The 20,479-nt window shown below is 40.8% G+C and overlaps 1 protein-coding gene across 1 annotated transcript in view; it reads left to right on the top strand.

Moving 5' to 3' along the window:
- The window catches only part of NCKAP5 (NCK associated protein 5), a 354,576-nt gene that overhangs the window by 111,047 nt on the left and 223,050 nt on the right, over nt 1-20,479 (top strand). Inside the window, exon 3 of the mRNA XM_041406435.1 lies at nt 7,647-7,724. Within this exon, the coding sequence (XP_041262369.1) occupies nt 7,647-7,724 (78 nt within the window). The remainder of the gene's footprint in view (nt 1-7,646; nt 7,725-20,479) is intronic.

The following is a 20,479-nucleotide window of genomic DNA, read 5'->3' as shown; positions in this document are numbered from 1 at the left end:
TCAGACATTGTAATTACTTGGTAATGTCAGGAATTGATTAATTAAATGCTCCAGTGTTTACTCTGCATTTTTAAGGCTGCTAACATTTCTGGGCATTTTCTTACAGCATCAGAGTGTTTGCTGGATGAAGTTTATTAATGTAAATTGGATTTGACATAAACAAGACTACAGCTAATTATTTCATGTAAATATACACACTGTGTAGCAGAAAACTCATAAAATCTGCACATCTTCCTACTATTTTTTTTCTAAACTCTGGATGTCTGTTTTAGCTAAATAGCAAATTGTCTGTTTTAGCTAAACAGCAAATTCCTGTTGCCTTCAATGACACTGTCACCTTTTCATTCGTGGAATTCTGGGCTCTAAAAATTTGTATCTCTCTGACACCTCCTTAATTTACACATGGTCTTCAATAACTTTCAGCAGCCAGGAGCTCTTACATGTAGCATTATGCTAAGCTTCACTTTCTCTGTTCATTTTGTATTTCCCTGTACAGAGGGATTTTATACTCAGTGAGGACCAGAACTTTCCATAAACTGCAGTAAATGGGAGAGCAGCCCCAAACCTGCCCAGGAGACACAGCCAGAGTGCTCTGACACAACCTGCTTGTCCATATTCATTCCTCTTCCTGTCCAAAAGGCAAATTTTTCCCATTTTCTGCTGACAACTTTAGTTGGTCCAGTGGTTTTGTTGACTTTTTTGGTAGGTTAGAAGCTCAAAGGGTTCTTGGTGGTTTTCTTCCTCTGGGACAAGCACTGACGAGTGCAGTCCATACTCTGCACCATCACCTGCATCTGCTGCAATTCCTGCTCTGTCACTCTGGGTCAGGCCCTACCCAGCCACTAGAACCTTGGGATAGGAGAGTATCCATGGAGGTTTGGCCTTTATGGAGACTGTTTTGGCTCCATATCCAAATAAGCACATCCATGTGTCAATGCTGTAGGGATGTATTGCTCAGTGACTTTGCTCATGGAGTTACAAGCTCCACAACTTAGACGATGTAAGTGCAAACTTTCCCACTATGATATCATCCTTTTTTTTTTACTGATTTATACTTTCAGGGGAAGAAGATCAGCTAAAAGCAGCATTGATTTTCCTGCCGGACACAATGTCCAGTTTCCTTCTCTTCTTAGCTAATTGGAATGATTTGCTTAATATTTAACAGAAATGACATAATTTCCATAGCCTGCTATTTGCATAGGAAAAATATTCGTTTGTTTGCAACTACCCAAACCAGCCAAGCACCTGGAAATCTGACTGGGGGTAGTGGTTCCTGCCAAATCTGTTCCTCACCTTCCAGCTTTTGGTCTACTGGTCCACTAGGCCAGGGAAGAGCTCTTGCAGAATACTGGCCCATACATTTCTCCTGCACATGAGACAGGAGATTTGCTCCTAGAAATTGTCTTACTGGAAAACAGAAGGTTTATAAGCTGATGGGAAAAAGCATAAAACTGCAGCATTCTCTCTCCCCATTCTCTTCCCTGTGGGGAAAGAGCTCCAGCATCAGTGTCACTGAGTGGCAGAGTACCCACGCTGTTATCCAGGGACTGAACTCCTTTAGGGACACACTGGCAAAACCCAAATGCAGCAGGGCTCTGTGTGCCAGCTGCAGATCTGGATAGCATTCCTCTGAGAGCTATCCCTGCATCCCTGTCCTCAGAGAGCACAGGGTGCAGAATCTGCCTATCAGCCAATGAGCTTGTGCTGTTTCAGGCTTTACTAAACTCTGCTGTGTCTGTGGATGGTGCTGGTTAATAGGGTGGTAGCCAAGCAGCAGCAGGAGGAAAACCCAGTTGATTTCTTATGAAAACAACTGGCTTCAGATGAATTGGGAAATCAGTTTTAATCACTGCAGCTGAGATGTAATATGAACTGTTCACTGAAGCTTAAGTGATTTTGAACAATTAAGAAATTTGCTCAATATATTTATTAAAATATTCATTACTGCTTTTTCCATAATGGTGTAATGTGCACAAGGGCTCTTGCCAGCCTCCTGCTCCATTGCAGAGGCTCTCAATGTACACTTTCATGCCAGTTGTTAATAAACCTGACAAATAAAATATTGACAATTACATCAGCAATAATGGCAGTTTTAAAAGATATTATTTTCTCTAAGCCACATGGTTTAGCTTTCATTGTTACTTAGGACCAAAAGTGAGTAATCTAGCCAGGAATGGTATTGAAAGGAGTGAAAAAATACTAATCCTAAAGGGTTTTAGGTTTGGGTTTTTTTAATACCTGATTTCTTTTTAGTGTGCAGCAGAAAGCTCACTCAGTTCTCATTGCTATTGCTTTTGGATATGAAAAACATTGTCTAGACAAGAATACATATATATATATATATATATATATATGTGTGTGTGTCCTCTTAGGCTGCTGGAAAAAAGTCTATTTTCTATCAAAGGTTTATGCAGCAGGATGAAAACAAAAAATAAATATTTTACAAAAGTTATAATATTCTCTGAAGTCACTCTCCCTAGATTTAAAACTTTACCCCAGGGCACTCTTCCAAGAGCCTTCAAAAATTACTCATGTCTCCACACTCAGTGTAACAGCTTAGATGTCCCCCTTGTTGCTTTGCTAACATCATTTCCTAATTGCAACAGTCTGCTGTTTAGCTGCAGACAGCTTTGTTGTTGTTTGATTTCTAATAACCTTTCCCTGAGAAAGTGTGACTTCCTGAACTGCAGCAGATGATTGCGGGCTCTCCATGGAGCTCCCTGTCTCCAGGGCTGGACGGCTCCAGACTCTTGGAAGAACTTGTCTGTGTGCTTGTTTACTCAGTTTTTTTCTGCTCCCCAGGGACCAACGTTTTCCTCTGTGGAGCCCAGGAGCCTGAATCCTGCCTGCTTCCAAATACAAATATTAGGGGAATCCAGGGGAAGTGTTGTGGAAGAGTGGGCTAGGGCTGTGTGCACAGAGTTTGTTCCAACCAAACCAGGAGTGCAATTAGATGTGCCAGGCGAAAATGGAAAGCTTTGGGCTGTGCAGGGCTGAATATAAAGTTTACCCCCCCAGCCCTGCTTCACAACTGGTCTGCAGGAACGTGAGTGCTAGCCTAATCTCTGTCCCTCTTTCTTGTTTTCTGCATGGCTCAGGCACCTCAGTTGTGCACGAGGCACTTTGTTGGGAGCTTGCTCAGGACAGAAGAGCGCTGGCAGGGGGACAGTGGCCGTGTCCCCATGTGCCTGGCTGAGGTGTGTGGGTTTGGGGGAGCTGGGGTGTCCGTGCTGCAGGAGGGGCCAGTGTCACTGTTGAGATGGTCACAATACAAAGCAACACCCCATTGTTGGAAGGCTTCAAGGCATGTTTTTATTATAGCATGCATGCTTTGTATACATTCTTATAAAACTCATAAGTTTACACTTTACTCATTGGTCAGGAAAGACAAACAAAGTGCTCATTCGAATAGACAGTTTCAGGTTTCTCTTATTTATCCTCCTTCCTTTCTTGGTTTCTACGTCAATGACCTTGCTAGAAAATTCTTTCAGGGGTAAACATGGATCCTCTTATCAAACTTCTCTCTGGCTCTTATAAAACCTCTCTCTGGAGGTTTTACAGGAGCTGCTGTAAAACCTCTTCCACAGGCCAGTCCCACCCCTGGCCCTGCTGCCCAGGGCAGCACAGGCGAGCCTTCAGCTCCTGAGTGGCCCTATTGAATTAAGTACGTAATCAAGTGATTTGCTGGTATCCTTAATCCTTTTCACATCTCACTAAGCTCATTAAACTCTCTTTGATACCAAGCTGTGCAAGTTCCTTAAGAGAGGCAGGGACTACGTGCTATTCCTTTGGCTTGAATTTATCACCTCCAGCTTCCAGTGAGAGACTCCTGTGCTGGGAGCCTAAGGTTGCTTGAAGGGTTTGCTCTGTAACAATGGATGGGAAAATGTTCTGTGCGCTGGATAATTTTTGATACCCTGCCCAGCACAACAACAGGGATATGCCAGAACAAATACCCAAGTAACCAACCAAAATACCGAGCAGTGGATCCCGGGCCTCAGTGGAGGCACTTCATTTCCTTTCTCTTCCCTGTTTTTTCCTGACAGCCATACAGCTAACAAAGAAAAGAAAAATAAAACCCCCAAAAAACAGCAAAACAATTAAGCATTGCAAAGTGAGATATTTAGTTCTGTCAAAAAAAACCCCATATTTAGGTATATTTCTAGGCTTGTGCTTCAACTAAATCAGCAATAATCTGGGTAAAGCAATTCTCTAATGCTCTCTAAATTAGATGAGCTGGTATGTGACATTTGTATGCCATCTCCTCCTGCATGCTAGAATACATGCAGCTGTTAGAAAGATTTTCTACTGCATTTAAACACATACAGAAGGCTTTTTCCTTAAAACACTGCCATCACAGGAGGATAGATTGAAGAGTGAATTTCTCATGGCTGCAAGGTAACTAATTCAGAAGAAAAAGGACAGGTTTCACTCATTATTCTGAAAAGAATTTAATTTTTTTGTTTATTTGTTTAAATCTTGATCTTCTCAGTAATCCTGCAAGTAGTGATGAATGGCTGGAGGTAGGAGGGGGACTCCAAGCAGAGCCAGCAGTGCAGGCTGCTAAGGTCTAGTCCAGGTGTGGACAACAGCATGGACGGCAATTCTACCATCAGCACAATTGCTATGTAACAGTATCAAATGTACATAAATAATTTGGAGTCTACAACTTCAGATTAAATGTGCTGTGTCACTTCAGAAATACTGACTTGCCCTTACACAGCTTTACCCCCTCCTGTTCTGAAGGTGCTCAGTGTCCATTGTTTTAGGAGGAGCAGGAAGAATTGTAGCTCCCTTTTGAAACCTTGGGGTGCCTGTGCTTTTACAGCCTTTCTCTCCCATTTGATTGGTCTGTCTCATTAGTATCTGAGTACCATCATGTCTGCCTAAATGATTTTTATCCTTACATCAGAAAACAAGGCTCCACGTAATCTTTCAGACTCCACAATTTTCTGTGCTACTCAGAGCCTGCATGGCACAAGCATTCATAGGACAGAGCTCCAAGGAAGCCACAAAATACTTGTATTTCCCCTCTAGGTGTGATCTATTGGGCACTGTGAAGTGCTTTAATGAACTGTATACATCGTCTTGTTGAACATAAAGTCAGAGAATCATTTAGGTTGGAAAAGACCTTTAAGGTCACTGAGTCCAACCATAAACCACTGTGATTACTTTGGGGTTTTTACTCACATTTTCTGCTGTCATTGAATGTGCCAAGCTGTTCTAAATCAAGAAGTTGCTCTAAATCTCAAGTGACTGTTTGCTATTTGCTTCACACCGACAAAATGATAACACTGGGTCCTGATCCAGGGATGGCAGAATTTGTCTTATTGGGACAGTTGATAAGAGAAGAGAGCAGAAACCTGGGCTTAGGGACAGAGGCCTTGTCTGAAGCAGATGGCTTGCTGCAGACACAGCTGGCACATGAATGTGCCAGCAGAAAGGAGGTGCTGTTAACCACCATCAAATCATGGCTGATTTTTTTTTGCACACTGACAAGATTACATACTCCCAGGCTGCTGGTTTTTAAAGAGAAACAGAATAATATTTCTGATCTGTCACAGGAAAGCCTTAACATTAAGACAGCAATCATATAGGATAAACACAAGTCTTTCTTTTTCCCCATTGTCCTTATTTCCAAAAAACACTTTTAAGAAAATTGCTTCAGATTGAGTTTTTTTATATTGTCATGGTAGAAGTTATGCAAAATAAAACTGCTGATCCTGTCTTTGCCTGTAGGGCAAAGTGCAGTGATGAATAAATCAGGAATATTGTTTAATATTACATTAAAAAGATGTAAAGGTATTAATACTAATTTATGCCAGATTCATTGTAGTAAAAAATATAAACTAAAATAGGCAACTTGTTTTAAAGAACTTGGTACTGCAATTAATCATCATTATATATTTGTACAGTATATATTTTTTGAACTCTAATATATGTGTATTGCAGAATGATTTCACTAGAATTAGCTTAGAAGAAGCTTCCTGCTTAATTGCCATTGAAGTCCATGGTGTTTCTCAGGATTTCCATGATTTAATGTGTTCTGAGAGAAACAGCTATGTGATGCTTCTATTTACAGCAGTTAGAATGGAATTTAAACTTGGGGCAACCACAGAGTTTAATGGAAAATTTTACAATACCCAAAGTTTTTCAAGCCATGCAGTTTGAACAGGATATGGTTGAGATGCTTTTTGCAGAGGCTCCTTGGGAGCTGAGTCCTACTCTTGCTTCCTGGCTGTGCCAGGGATCTTTCTTTGTGCCTTTGCAGGACCATTCTCCCTCCCTCTCTCCCTCTCTCTATCTCTGAACAAGAAAATGATTACTGTGGACAGAAACATAGAATCACTTGGAACAATTTCCGTCCTGCAAAATAAAAATGTACATTTATATATAAATTATGATCATTAAAATCAGCTAACATTTATCTTCACCTTGAGGAGACACAATGATGTACAGTCCCTGTACTGGCTGTCTCATATGCGTGGTCATGAAGATAAATGGCTTAGGAGAACCAACTACTTTGCAACAAAAATCCATATTTGTACACAAAAGAAATAATAATAGTAAAGAGACAACTTCTAATACAAATAGGAACCTCACAAAGTGGTTCTGTGATGAATCCAAAGGTGAAACAGTGGAGCTATAAAAAATGGAGCTTTTGTCTCCAGAAAGTGAAGATGGATTCTTTACTCCAATACTTGCAATTTCCTCAAGTATGAGGTTTAAGACATATTTTTGCTTTGGTGAGATATTTCAGGACAGTTATATTATTACTGATAGACTTTCAGAATAATAGTAATGTGACTGTGTTGGTACTGCTGTCATCCAAATATATCATATTATATCACGTTATTCTGTGGCATCATTCTGAAATATTTGATATAAATAACACTGATGTTGCCTTCCTCCTGGAAATAAGGTGGTGTGTTTCTATTACTGACAGATTTCTCTGCTGAGAATAAACATCATCTCTTTGCATTGAGTTAAAGAATAAGCTTCAATAGGAAAAAATCCAAATTTTTCATCTGGTCAAGATTATTTATCAGAAGTTCTGTCTAGACACAAGTACAGGAGCTTTCATAGAGCTGATATTTCAAGTTATTGCATCTGCAAAAGCTGGACTGGAAAATAATATAGGGGCTGAGTTATAGCTTCATTTTCAAATAGGGTACATGCTATAGTATTTTTCATACTGTCCCTAAAATAAATATTTGAGTCTAATATTCAGTTCACTTTGATTAATATCTAAAGTAAACAAAATGTGCACCAAAACCAATGACTGCACTGCTGGGCAGTTATTTTTCAGTCTGGATCACAGGAAGATTATTCTGGGCTTGGAATATGGATATGAATGTATATGTACACTAATTTGTTTGTGCTGCTTGTGTATCCTCAGTGCCTCTTGTCTTCCCCTGAAATAATCTCTGAAGTGTGCAGTGCATTCGGCTACTGCCCTGTTCATGTAATATGAATCCACATGTGAATTTAATCTAGATTTTTACATCACTGTGTACACCCGATGTACATGGGATAACTGGGAGCAAAATCAAAGTGCACTCCACAAACTGACTCTGGTTTTTACTCAAAATTTTACAAATACTTTGAACATTGAAAAACTAATATTGTAATAATTTTTCTTTTAGGAATATATGGACTCCAACAAATACATAGAGCATTTAGTGACTCAGCTGGAAGAACAACGCTGGAATTTATGGAGGCAAGTATTGTGCCACACATGTTTATTTATGTTGCTATTTTGGAAAGGATACTGCAATCCATGGTTTCCATTTCTGAGTTCAAATGAATGACTGGCTATTCAGTTTCTCCATTTTTAAATTCTTTGCAGACTAGCAAATCTTAGCTCATGAAATAAGCAGGGCAGCACACACAAATGGAATCATGCCTTTGTTAATCAGGGCATGCACAGGTTTATTCATGTTACAGTTTCTAGGCAGTGGATGATAACTCTACTTCAGATTCTTTCAACTGGACTGAATTTCAGAAATTGTCTTATATCTTTGAATATAAGTGTTTTCATTGAATGGTACACAAAATCTAGCCAAAATACCATGATAGCAGCATGACCAACCGAGAGTTTTTAAACTAAAATAAACACAGGTTTACAATTTTGCAGTGCTCTTGATAGTCTGGATTTTCTATCTCTTCTCTGTTCACGTTGCCCAGACTGCACCCTGGTTTAAGCAAAGCAGGGATTGCTAGTGGGTGTTTCTACGCTGCCTACAGCAAATTTGGTAACTGCTCAAATCCTATCTAACATAACATTTAATACAAAGGAAATGGAATAATAGCACTGATAAAATTCCTTCAACATTCACAGCAATTTTTTAATGTAATATTTAACTTTTTTTTTTCTGAAGACATATGAACAGTGACAGTCTTTTAAAACACAGTCAAATATAAAAGTATCTTCAGGGAATAATTTAATGTTCATAGACTGAAACCTATTTCACCTTAGTTCTGAGCAAGTGAGAAATAATGATCTGTCTGCTTTTTCAGGTGAATGCCTCCCATTTACAAAAAAAGAACAACTTTGCACATGCCAGTATTAGTTCTGCACCTCACAAACTTCTTGACCTATACTACTATAAAGTAGTATCACAGCATTTACAGCCTACAGCATTATGATATTGACTCTTAATTATAGCCAAACTCCTAAAGTTTGTGCTTAATTCCCCCTTTTCTTAAAAAAACAGCCAAATATAATTGGCACAAAAAATTGAAGTTTTCATTTAACATTACAGAGTTCAGGAGACTAACTTTGTAAGAATGAGGGTGATAACATGCAGATTACACTACTGTGGTTAAATATAAATTAATAATAAAAAATTAAAATATTAAAAAGTCCTTGAAAAGTAGCAGGGGTAGAGACTTTATTATAAACAGACAGACATACTCTGAAAATTCAGTGGTTTTGAAAAATCAAAAACATCAATTTATTTTTAACATTATTTACTTTTATTATTATTTTTATGGTGTGTTGGCATAAAAAGTTAAGACTGGTAATGAGCACCACAAGAAAAACCCTTCTGGTTCAGCCAGCCTTCTTTGAACACTTTATTCCTCTCTTTTAAATCTCTGAGAAGATTCGTGGTGAGGATTATGCTAATAGCTGGCACTACACAGGGGCAGTGCTGGGCTGTCTACAGCCAGACAGATGTCCTAATAAATCAGCAGAGCCCTCTCCTCAGCCTTCATTATGCTCTTGATTTGTGACTCCATGATCTGAGCCCAGTGGGTCAGTGGGTGCTGAACCTGACTTTGACCGATAACCCCCATGGTACTTGGGGTGAGCCCATAAATCTGACACACACAAATTCTGCCCATTTGGCTCCTCCAGCCTCACTCACAGCCAGCACAGATTTATAGTGCTCAGGCCAAGGCAGAGGAGACTAAACCCAATGCCATGGTGTGCATATCAATTTTACATTTCCTTTACATCTCCACGTGTACAATGGGACTCTAAAAGACATGTGGGGCCAAAATTTATTTTCAGTTTAGAGGACAACTGTTTACACATGGCATTAGCATCTGCTGTGGAACATTTATTGCTGTAATTGCTGTCCCAGGAGGACTGGCAATGGTTAGGTCACGTTTTATGGCTTTCCACTAAAGCAGACCTCTAACCCAGCTTCAGATTCCTTGTTCTCAAAACTTGACTAAAATGAGGGAAGGTACCTCAGTAGTTTGTGAAGGTGCAGATATTATTAACAGCTTTTCTTATACTGGACATTTTACAGTAGTTATTTTCACATTACTGATAGCATATTTGACTTCTCAGTGGTTTCCCTATTTCTCAGGTTGGAGCTCAACATTTACCCAATGTGAGACAAATTTGATCCCCATCAATGTAAATCACCAACATTTACCATTGGAGGTGATGTACAGTAGTGGTTGTGCATCTCCATGTATCGGTTTAAAAAAAAAACAATGTGAGACAAATTTGATCCCCATCAATGTAAATCACCAACATTTACCATTGGAGGTGATGTACAGTAGTGGTTGTGCATCTTCATATATTGGTTTCAAAAAAAAAAAAAAAAAAAGAAAATATTATTTTGGATTTCTCTGCCCTATCCTGTCTGAAAATAGCTTTAAAAAGGACAGAATTGGGTCAGGGGAGTGGAATCCCCCTGCATTGTTATTTTATACCTAGTCATTTAATGCTTTAGTTCAGCTAATATATAATTTTTATGGGAGAATCACGTGGACAATCAACATAAGAAGCAAAAATTTGCTCCTGCAGTTTTTGCTAATTGACTTGATGGTAGATCATAATTTTTAAGTCTTGACACACCGATCAGTGGCAGCAATTACTGATTCTCTTAACAGAAGAAAAAAGTCATAATTCAGCATAGGATGCTTGCCTGAATAAGCAAAGGTCAGATCCTGGTCTTGAGAGCTTTCCAGGGAATTTCATTAGTCCTGCTACTGGAACTGGGACCAACATTTCAGTCTGCCTTGGTGAAAGCCTGAGGACATGCTGCAGTTCAGATATGACTAATATGTAATAAGTTAATGAAGGTCAAACAGCACTTCCCCACCTTACTACAGTACTGCAAAACACAGAGGGGAGGGACCAGAACTGCACATGAGGATTGCATTGCATTCCTCCTACGCTGTATATTCAAAACAGAGTTTGTTAAATAGGTCTGCTCTGCTTTCATCAGCAGCATTAGCATGCTTCTGTGCTCCTGGTTTTAATGCCTGTGTACTAAAGAGGTGCCAAGTATTAAACAGGTTGCCTTTGCTGTAATCATGAACTTCCATTGGGAAGCCTTAATTGCTAACAAGCAAAATAGCTCAGTGAGAATTCTTAATGGTGAGCACAGATTAAAATAACAACTGTGATTAGCTTTAAACTGCTTGACTAGAAAAAGACTAATCTTAGGGGAATAAATTGCATGGCACACAAAGGAAAATCCCTGTGTATGATATTACAGTAATGAAGGCTGAGAAAAAAAAATCAAGTGCTACCCCAACTAAATAAGGTCATGCTCCACACAAGCATATTTTTCTTGCCAGGGCTTAGGAACTTGGCCTGAGGGGAATGAAGGTGTAAGCAGCCAGTCTTGGGGCCAAACTCCCATTTTAACCCATTCTGGAAGTTCTCATAACAAACATTGCCTCTGGTCTATGATGCTAATGTGGGTTATAGACTGCATTTGGAATGAATTATCTTCCAAAAGTGTTGTTTGTAGTCTATGATTAGAGTTTGTTGTGGTGTGGTGAGGTGTGGTAAGAGCATGAGGTTTTCTACTTTGCTTCTTGATCCACCTGTCTGGTCATACCATCTTGGCAACACACAAAGCCAGGAAAAAGGTGTTTAGTGCTATTAGCCACTAAAGCCTGCCTCTTGTCTCTTCATCAGTCTTTGGTGTTTGCTGGGGTGGTGTTTTCTTGGGGTTATTTCCCTACATCTCTACAGCACTGCTAAATGCATATGATATACTTGTAAAACCCATGCAAACATTGATTCCTTCTCATTTCCTTAGTATTTGAATGAGGTAGAGTAAAACTCAGTTTGGCAATTAGGAGTCATTCAGTCACCAGGTACTAATTTAGATCCTTCCAACTAATGTCGTAACATACACATCTCTCAAAAGCTGAGGTTTCTGATTTGTGACCTCATATGTGAAAAAAACACACAAAAATGTAGATAAAAACCATATAAAGCTACAAAGTTGTATTACAGACCTCACTGTACTGCTTCAGATGAGCATTTCTCTAGAGGATTGGTGTTTAAATATGCACATGAGGCTACCAATTTTTTTGGCCAAAAGTGCTTTTCTTTGGCTGAGCATAAATGTGGATGGTTCAGCGGGCAGTGCAGATATGGTTATAGCCACAAAAAGCACTGTCATTCTGTTTTCTGTGAATAAGAACCCCTTGCTTCCTCTGGCTCCCCAGTACCATGTCCATGCCACACCACAGTTGTAAAAGATGTTTCTTCAGGACCAGATTGGGTGAGAGCAATCTGTGAATATAGAGAAAAGTAAGGTTTTTACTGTTTGCCTTTTAGATTGTATTTTTAATAGGGTAATAGAAAAGTAAGAGAGGATAGTTTAAAGATTACAAATGAACCTGATGGACTACGTAAATCCACTATAAATACTGAATGTGTAAGCACAGGGAAAGGCTGGCTAGCTGCTAGAACTCTTGTTGAAGTTGCAGTGGAAACTGGTTATTTGAGGATTTATCTCAATGTTTAAATCAAGACTGATCACTGTCTTGCAAACAAATATAAATGCTTCACAGAAGTTTATACCTGCTCAGATTTTTTATTAGTTCCACTAATTAGTCATATAAAATAATTGTCCTCATCTGATTAAAGCTGATAGCAATTTTATGTGCAGCTCTTTACCAGATCAATAAATAAATCTCTTTCAGTAATGAGCCATTTTAACTCCAACAAGGCATATTTTTGTGAAGTATTTACTAAGCTGACTTAAAATTAAACTCAACTTGATGTGCCCTGGTAAATGAGAAATATGATTGGCATTATATATTCATAAAAATATTAATTTTAAAGAACATGACTCTCAGCCTGTTTCCTCTAATTGGAAAGAACTCCCATTAACACTGCTCATCAGTGCTGCATGAGTCAGGAGTGAAGTGTCAAGCCTCAGTATTGAAGTCATTACATAAAGGACTCAGAACCATCTGAACAGAAAATAATTTTGATACAAGCAAACATCTCTGTATCTATGCTAAACTACCCAGATTTCAGAACTGCATGCAAAAGATGAAAAAGTGGTCCATAAAAAGTAACTTCATATGGGTGTGTTTATAAAATTAAATAAATTAACCAATGCTAAATTATAAAATGTTAATAACATTCTGTAATTAATTAGGGATTGGGGTAGTTTTGCACAGATGTATACTTGTCATAATAGTGAGACTGCCAGAGCCATGAATTGATTTTGCTTCTCTTAAATTATAAAATAGAAGGCCTTGAGCAAAATATATTCTTTAGATATATTTGGTAGAATAAGGATCACAAATGTTCCCTACCAAGTTGAAAGGAAAAAAAACTCCAGCAGGGAAGTATTTGGAAGGTCTATTTGGCATATGGATGTTTGTTAAAAGCAAAATGCATGAACAGCCCGGACTAAATTAGTTCCTCATTTGTATGCTGGGAAATGAAATGTATAATCCTGGCATGGTTCTGCATTTGTTTAAGATTTTTCCGAAGAACAAACACTTTTGTGTATGCAGATATACATATTACTGCAGTGGCTATTTAGGGGTAGGGGAAGAAAAAAATCTGCTTTGAAGTGGTTTTGTCTGACGCTAAGTGCAAGTGGCAGGACTTTGTCTGTCCCCTGCAGTGCAGCCTGGCCCAGGTAGCAGCACCGGGCGCTGCACAACTGCTGCAGCACTGCATGGGGGAACAGCAATGACCCCAGCCCAGCCCTGCAGGGAAACCTCAGGGCTGCTGCTCCTGACCCAGCAGCCAGAGGAGTAACCGAGATCACACCCACAGACGGAGCCAAAGAAAGGAATATGCAATTATTGGCTGTTGGTGCTCTGAGGTTACCTCGCTCTTCTTTAGAAATCAAACGTTTCCAAAAGGAAACTGGCTGTACTCTCGTTTTATTATTTGGTACTGAATTTACTCTTCCACTAATGTCTGCACACAGCCACGCTTAGTCAAATTGGATCATATTTCACTCTTCAGATAATCCCAATTATGTTATTGGCTTTATTCACAGAGCAAAGAATAATTTCAATGAGTAATAGTGGCATTTCCCTGAAGTCTTCTCTAAGACTGCACAACTTATCTTTACACAGATCCCTGGCTCCTATTTGGCAGAGGAAAACCTATAGATTTACATCGAGGCAACAACTGAGAATTCTGGCCCTTATAAAACCAGGGTGTCAAAATGTATTATAGAAATGAGTACTGCACAGTCACAGGCTATGAGATAGGGTTTTAGATGGCATGGTGGGTTTAAGATAGAAAAAGAAAATTCATGAATTTGCTATTTTTAAAGGAATGGTACCTTACTGATCTGTTTCACTGATAAGTATACAAATATGGCACTGCTGATGGCAGGTGTAGAAAAGGTCAAGGAGAAATTGCATATGAAGTTATGCAAGTCAGGTTAGCACCTTTCCTTGTAAAAGAGTTTCACTTGTGAAAGAGAAGTTAAATAACCAAGTTAAGCATTCCTATTTTATTTTTTAATGCTCAACCTTTTTTTCCTCCCCAAATTATATTAAAGCAAGAGTTTAAGACCTCAAGTGAGAACAGGGCTTCATTGTTCCACACAAAGTGTGAAATGGTTTTCACCTCTTCAGCCCCAAGGATGCAAAAAGAAATATTATAATTCCCTTTTAACAAAGAAAATTAATGGAGCTTTTACAAGAGATCCATGTGTAAGCCAGACTTTTGCTGTGTTCAGTCATAGCACTGTGTGCTGTTCAGGCTGAGGGATGAAGTTCCAACATCCCTGCTTGAATCTTTAAAAAACTCTGTGGTCTAAAACACACTTGGTGGCAACCTTATCCCATGCTGTGTGATGGGAGAGGGTTTTCTTGTGTTAATACATGATGAGGTGTGGAAGAGGTGACTTTTCTTTGGATGTCTCCTCTCCAGCTCCTGTCCTCGGCCCTTGCCACTCCACAGCATAAAGTAAATTATGTCCTCTCTGAGGGGCTTGGCAGTGGCAAGGGAGCAGAAGAGAAGGGCTCTGTCCTGTTCTCTTCAGGCAGCTAATTTTAAAGCACATGGATGTTTCTGTGCTGAAGAAACCGTTGGGTTTTTCACATCGAGAAAACCTTGGATGTAGACCCTGTGTCATGTGGATGGGCCTGTTACAAGACAAATATTGCTTGAATTGAAAGCAGGACACCTGTGCAGCCAAAATACTGCTGTGACACCACTTCTTCCTGCTATTTAATTGTGTGCTATCCATCACTGTCATCTTCCTGCTTTTTTCCATGACAGTCAGCACCTCTGTCCAGGCTTTGTGTGACACTGGCACTTGAAGATCCAGTTTCCCTGAATTCTGTAGGACTTGGCTGTTTTCCAATTCCCATGTGGAGCAAGAGATTCAGGGTGCATTTTCTATCAATTCTGCCTGCTGTACAAAGTCTTTTTTATGTTAAAAATTATATTTTTCATTGCTTAATTTGTTAATAAAAGGGCATAATTGTGCCTATAGCAATCCAGATTCTGGGATGTACCCATTCACACTTTTTTAAAAATCAGGAGTAAATTCCAACATATTCTGCTGTAGGGAAAATATCATGCATTTATAGCATAAACCTGTATAAACATTATTGTAATAGGTTCCACTGGGGACAAGGTTTCAAATATAAAGCACCATTCATCACATATTAAAGACATGAACATAGTTTTTTCTTACTTAAATCTGCATAGCTCACAAATTGCTAACTCTTGCTTATGTAGATACTCCCCTGAGATTTTCAAAATTTAATAAAAGCTTGCAAAATGCAGGGCTCTTAATTTTATTACCACCTGATTAGCTAAGCAGAATTCAGAAAGTATAACTCAAATAAACAAAAAATAAAAACCCCAGACTGAGCTCCACCAAATGCTTTGCAGTAAGGAGATGCCAGCTTTTGCAGGTTATTCAGTTTGCTGTCATTTATGTAGCACCTTTAAAGACAGCAGAGGGAGAAGCTGGTCTGCTTCCACACCCTGCCAGAATCAGCATGTGCTCCTACTGCCCTGTACTGAGGAAGTTTGGTACTACCTTACAAATTCTTCCCAGTTCAGTTCTTGATAGTGCTGTAATAAATTCATTCTTGTTCTTCATTCAGTAGATCCTTAGTCCTCTGCCAGGCAAGCCAAAAGCCTCTGAAGCCCTTTTGAAAGTCATAAGTATGTGTGTTGTAGTTCCTACTTCCTGAAGGTTTATGATCTTCCACTCCTCATGACTGGGAGACTTCAAATGCCAAGGAAGTATCTATCTTCCTGAAGTGCCCTGGGAGAAATTGGTCCAAAAACACACCAGAGGTTGTAAACACTCTCAATTCCTCTCATTTCCTTTAATAACAGTTGTAAATTTTTGAAAAAAATGGCCAAATGCTGTGTCCTTGCTGTGACAGTAAAGTCATGACTTCACTTCTGTTCTGCAATGTGGAAATGTGCAAGTGGCAGCACTTGACCATTCAGCCAATACAAAAGATAATCAGAATTCCCAAAAAGACTCTAAATTCTAATTTCACTGAGATCCAGAGAAAACTTTTATGGAATCCTTTTTGGTTTGAATGTCCCCATTAGCAGCAGGAGCTGATGCTAACACACATCAGCATGAGGCAAACTGCCTGCCTTCCTGTAGCTCTGCTGCACTGGGAAATTCCAGCATGGTTATTGGGGAGCAGTTTGTTCTGCCACCTCTCCTCCAGTGACTGATTTTTCCTGCCAGCACAGGGCACTCCTTGAGTGTCCCTGTCACTCCTGTTGCACAGCTTTTTGTGCAAGAGCCTGGCCTGGCAGTTTTCCCGGGCGTGCAGGCAATGGTCCCCAGAGCTGCATTGAAGTCCTCAAAAGGGCAGCACTGCCCCAGGTCTCACTGAACAGTGTCCTGTGTCAGGCTGAAAGAGCAACTGTTTCCATTAATGACGTCAGTTCACATGATTTCTACCCTGCTCATGTTTAACAGAGCCCCAGAACACCACTGGTGTAACCTTGTGGTAGAACATCTGAAAAGCTGGTATTACATCACCCGTACACAGCCTCAGTCCTGTGTAAGCAAATATATAACTATTAATAGAAGGACAAGAAGTGAGTGAAGTTTAATAACTGCATTTTGGGGGGTTTCTTCCCCCTGCCAGGTTTTTGAGTATGAAGTTTCTCTGTGAAGCAGAGACTGTCTTAAAGGTTCTTTTGGCATTATTGACTACTGTGAAAATATGTCACTTCCAACCTGCCAATATTCCTGTTGTTTCCTGGGTCTCTCCCATTTGGAAGAGCTGCAGAATGCAGCAGTGAGCAGAGGTGTTATCACCTCCACATACATGCACATTATGCCAGATGAGAACCAGAAATCATTTTAGGAAGTATCTGTCCCTCCAATAGTAGCTTGGTCTCTTGAGAAAATGAAAAAAAAAAAAAATCCCCAAATCGTGCATTTGCCCATGCCAGTTATTAGGATGGTTAATTTGAAACTATGGCTAGCAGCAATGTATTGAGCTAATGATATCATCTACTTAATTTTAGTGTTTTGAAGTATGAGTACTGCAGTTTTTTGTATCTCTCAGATGCAACGGTGAGCCAAGTCATGAATTTTGTTTAAAGACTGGTGTATTATCTTGTAAATGCCTATGCTAGACAAAATTGTGCAAGCCTAGGGACAAGAAATAATGATTTGGAACATATACTTGCTGTGTATGAAACTGAGATACTACTAATCTTGAAGAGACATAGAACAGTATCTCAGCAGTCATGAATTTTGTTTAAAGACTGGTGTATTATCTTGTAAATGCCTATGCTAGACAAAATTGTGCAAGCCTAGGGACAAGAAATAATGATTTGGAACATATACTTGTTGCTGTGTATGAAACTGAGATAGTACTAATCTTGAAGAGACATAGAAGAACAGTATCTCAGTAGTCAGATACAGTGCAGCTTGATATGCATAAAAACAATTTCAAGTTGTAATTATAGCTTTAAGTTGTAGATAAATGTTGGTTCTTTTCAACTCTAAATCACTTCCAGTTACAGAGTAAGAGACCAAGTCTGTCACTTTTGATTTCAATGAATGTAAGCTTAGGCCTGAAAATAATTAACAAACTGGCAATATTTTTAATTTTTTTTTATCCCTTTAGCTGCTGTTAATCCAGCAGATTTGCTGAAACCACTCCATGTTTTCACTAGGAATTCAGGAAAGGAGAATCATGAAAAGATAAATGTGGTCTTCAAATAGAATCTTTGTATGCAATAATTCACAGACTTCATAGAAAGACTTGACCCTAACCAGGATAATATTTTAAGATTTGCAGTACCACACCTAGGAAGGTACTATGATTATGATGAAAACAGGCAGCACATTGAAAAACAAATGAAAGGAAGACTTTTCACAAGGATCAGAGCATCTGCAGATGCAGCATGGTACCATGGATTTTAGAAGTGTATGTGGGTTCAGTTAGGGGCTGGACAGCCATGGAAGGGATGTACTGAACACACAGAGGGAAAGCTTGGTCGGGAGATCCCTGAGCTCCCAAGGGGTTGGAGCAAGGTGAAGTGGTGGATCTTCCCCTGGATATTTGGGGTTTGCCAGAGAAATGACACTGAATTACACAGACTTTCTGGACAGATCCAGTGCAGCCACTCATATGTTAGCCAGGTCTCAAAAACTACACTGTATTTGCAGTCTCAATCACTTAATTAAAAAAGAGTAGGGATAGGAGGTTTAGGTTGTCTATTCAAGCAACAGGCATTGTAGTGTGATTACATTTTATTGGGATTTTTTTTCTATTTAAACATAAAATTAACATATCTTCTACTCAGTAGGCAAACTGGCTCTTACAAGAGTTGCTCAAGGTGTTTTCTGACACTACAAAGAAGTTAAAATACATCAGCAGACAGGATCATGGTTTAAATTATAAAATCATATTTGAATGGAGAATAGCAATCTCTTTGGAGACCCCAAATTCTACTGGATTTGGAGAGGACCTCTTGTCTGCCATGATGCTTAGTTCCTGTCCCATTCTGCTTTGCAGCTTTCTGTCACAGAGTTTTGCAGTATTTAGGAACATCACTGTATCACCTACTGTGATTCACAGTGCTTCACCCCATCACAGTTAATTCAGCCCAAGATCTTTGACTAGCCCAGGACCCTAGATCAGCCCTCAGAAAATGAACAATTGTGTCTCATTAGGAGAGAGCAAGGTGCCTGTGTCCTGGAAAGGACAAACTTGCAAGTTTGACAGATTCAAGTAATTTTGGAGGTTCTCATTCCACAGTGGAAAAAGGAAATGACAACGTGGAAGAAAACCTGCATTAACAGATCTGGCTATGGATTTACTCAAGACACCACAGCAACACACTTAGCTGCAAAGACTGTTTTCTGTATCACCACAAGAAGAGATTCCTTCTGCAACTTACTGCACTGTCTTCAGTCACAGCTAATCTGTTAAGTAAAATCTGAGCATTATCCAATGATTTGTTCTTCTGAGCTCCTCTGCTAAGAAACCTCCAAATTCAAAATCCAGAAAAACTCCTGCCACCTTCATTTTTGAAGTTCTGCTTCTCCAATACTTTTCTTTGATTCACAGATAGAGCTCTACCTTTTGCTTCTTTTCTCAGCACCATAGATGAGGATTTACTTTGCACCCTGGTTCCTGCAGTCTCTTCACTCCAGAGCACCCACTGCCTCTCATTTGCATTATGCCAATTTTTCTCGCCCTGTTTCCATGATCTCTCACTTTCTCTCATTAAACTGGGAAATCCTGCCGAACTCTTGCTCACTATTCACTTAGGTTCTCTCACATGTACCACATCTTAGGTTCTCTTACACACACCATGCATCTACAAATGGCTCACATACCAGTTAGATTTTCTTCTAACCAAGAAAAAATGTTACTCGCTATTTTTGGATTAACAGATGCCAAAGCTTTTAGCGATTCTTTTGGAACTGGCTTTTCAGATGCTACGATGTGTAAAAGCGTGCCGTGCATGCCTGTGAGTCTCCATCCGTCAGAACTCTTTCACCTGTGTGTCACACACAGCCCTATGGGCACAGCCGCTGTCCCTTGGCGCATCCCGCTCATCCCGGCGGCTCCGCCACGCCGCGTGCCCTGTCTCCAAACTTTCCAGGATAGCTGGGACGGCATCAGCTCGAGCCGAGCATTCCACTCGGGCCGTGCGGAAGGAGGGCTTTCCCCATGGTGTGCAAGCCCGCGGGCAGCGGCCCCGCCGGAGAGGCAGCGCTGCCCGGCCGCGGTGCGGCCAAGCGGAGGCTCCCGGACACCCCGGCCCCGGGCAGCCCCCGCCCGGCCCCCCAGCCCGGGGGCACCCGGGGGCCGCCGCAGACAATGGCCCGGCCTCCGCCACCCCCCCGCCGCGGCGAGCCCCTGCTGCCGCCGCAGATTTGCCGGAGCCATTCACTTGCGACCGATTGCGATCGCGGCAGATGGGCTGGATCTGACAGCCCCGCTCCTCCGCGGGGCCGGGGGCGGAGGGGCCCGGCCGCCGCGCTCCCCGCCCCGCCGAAAGTGCCACCCCGGGCAGCCGCCCGCCCTCCCCAGGCACATGTTACGCGTCCCGCGGCTGCGGCGGCAGCGGGAGGAGAAGCCGCCGCGGCGGAACAAAGCGGAGCAGGCGAGCGGCGGCGGGGCGGCCGGCCCGGGGGGATCCATCCATCCATCCATCCATCCATCCATCCCTTCCTTCCTTCCTCTCTCTCTCCCTCCCTCCCTCACCTGCCCGCCGCGCCTCCTGCCCGCCCCGCCGCCGCCGTCTCCTCCCCTTCCCCGGCGCCCC

The sequence above is a fragment of the Onychostruthus taczanowskii genome, unplaced genomic scaffold, assembly GCF_017590055.1.
Source record: "Onychostruthus taczanowskii isolate IOZ18803 unplaced genomic scaffold, ASM1759005v1 scaffold10, whole genome shotgun sequence".
NCBI lineage: Eukaryota > Metazoa > Chordata > Aves > Passeriformes > Passeridae > Onychostruthus > Onychostruthus taczanowskii.
The sequence above is the reverse complement of the archived record's forward strand: the minus strand, read 5'-3'. Positions and strand labels throughout refer to the sequence as shown.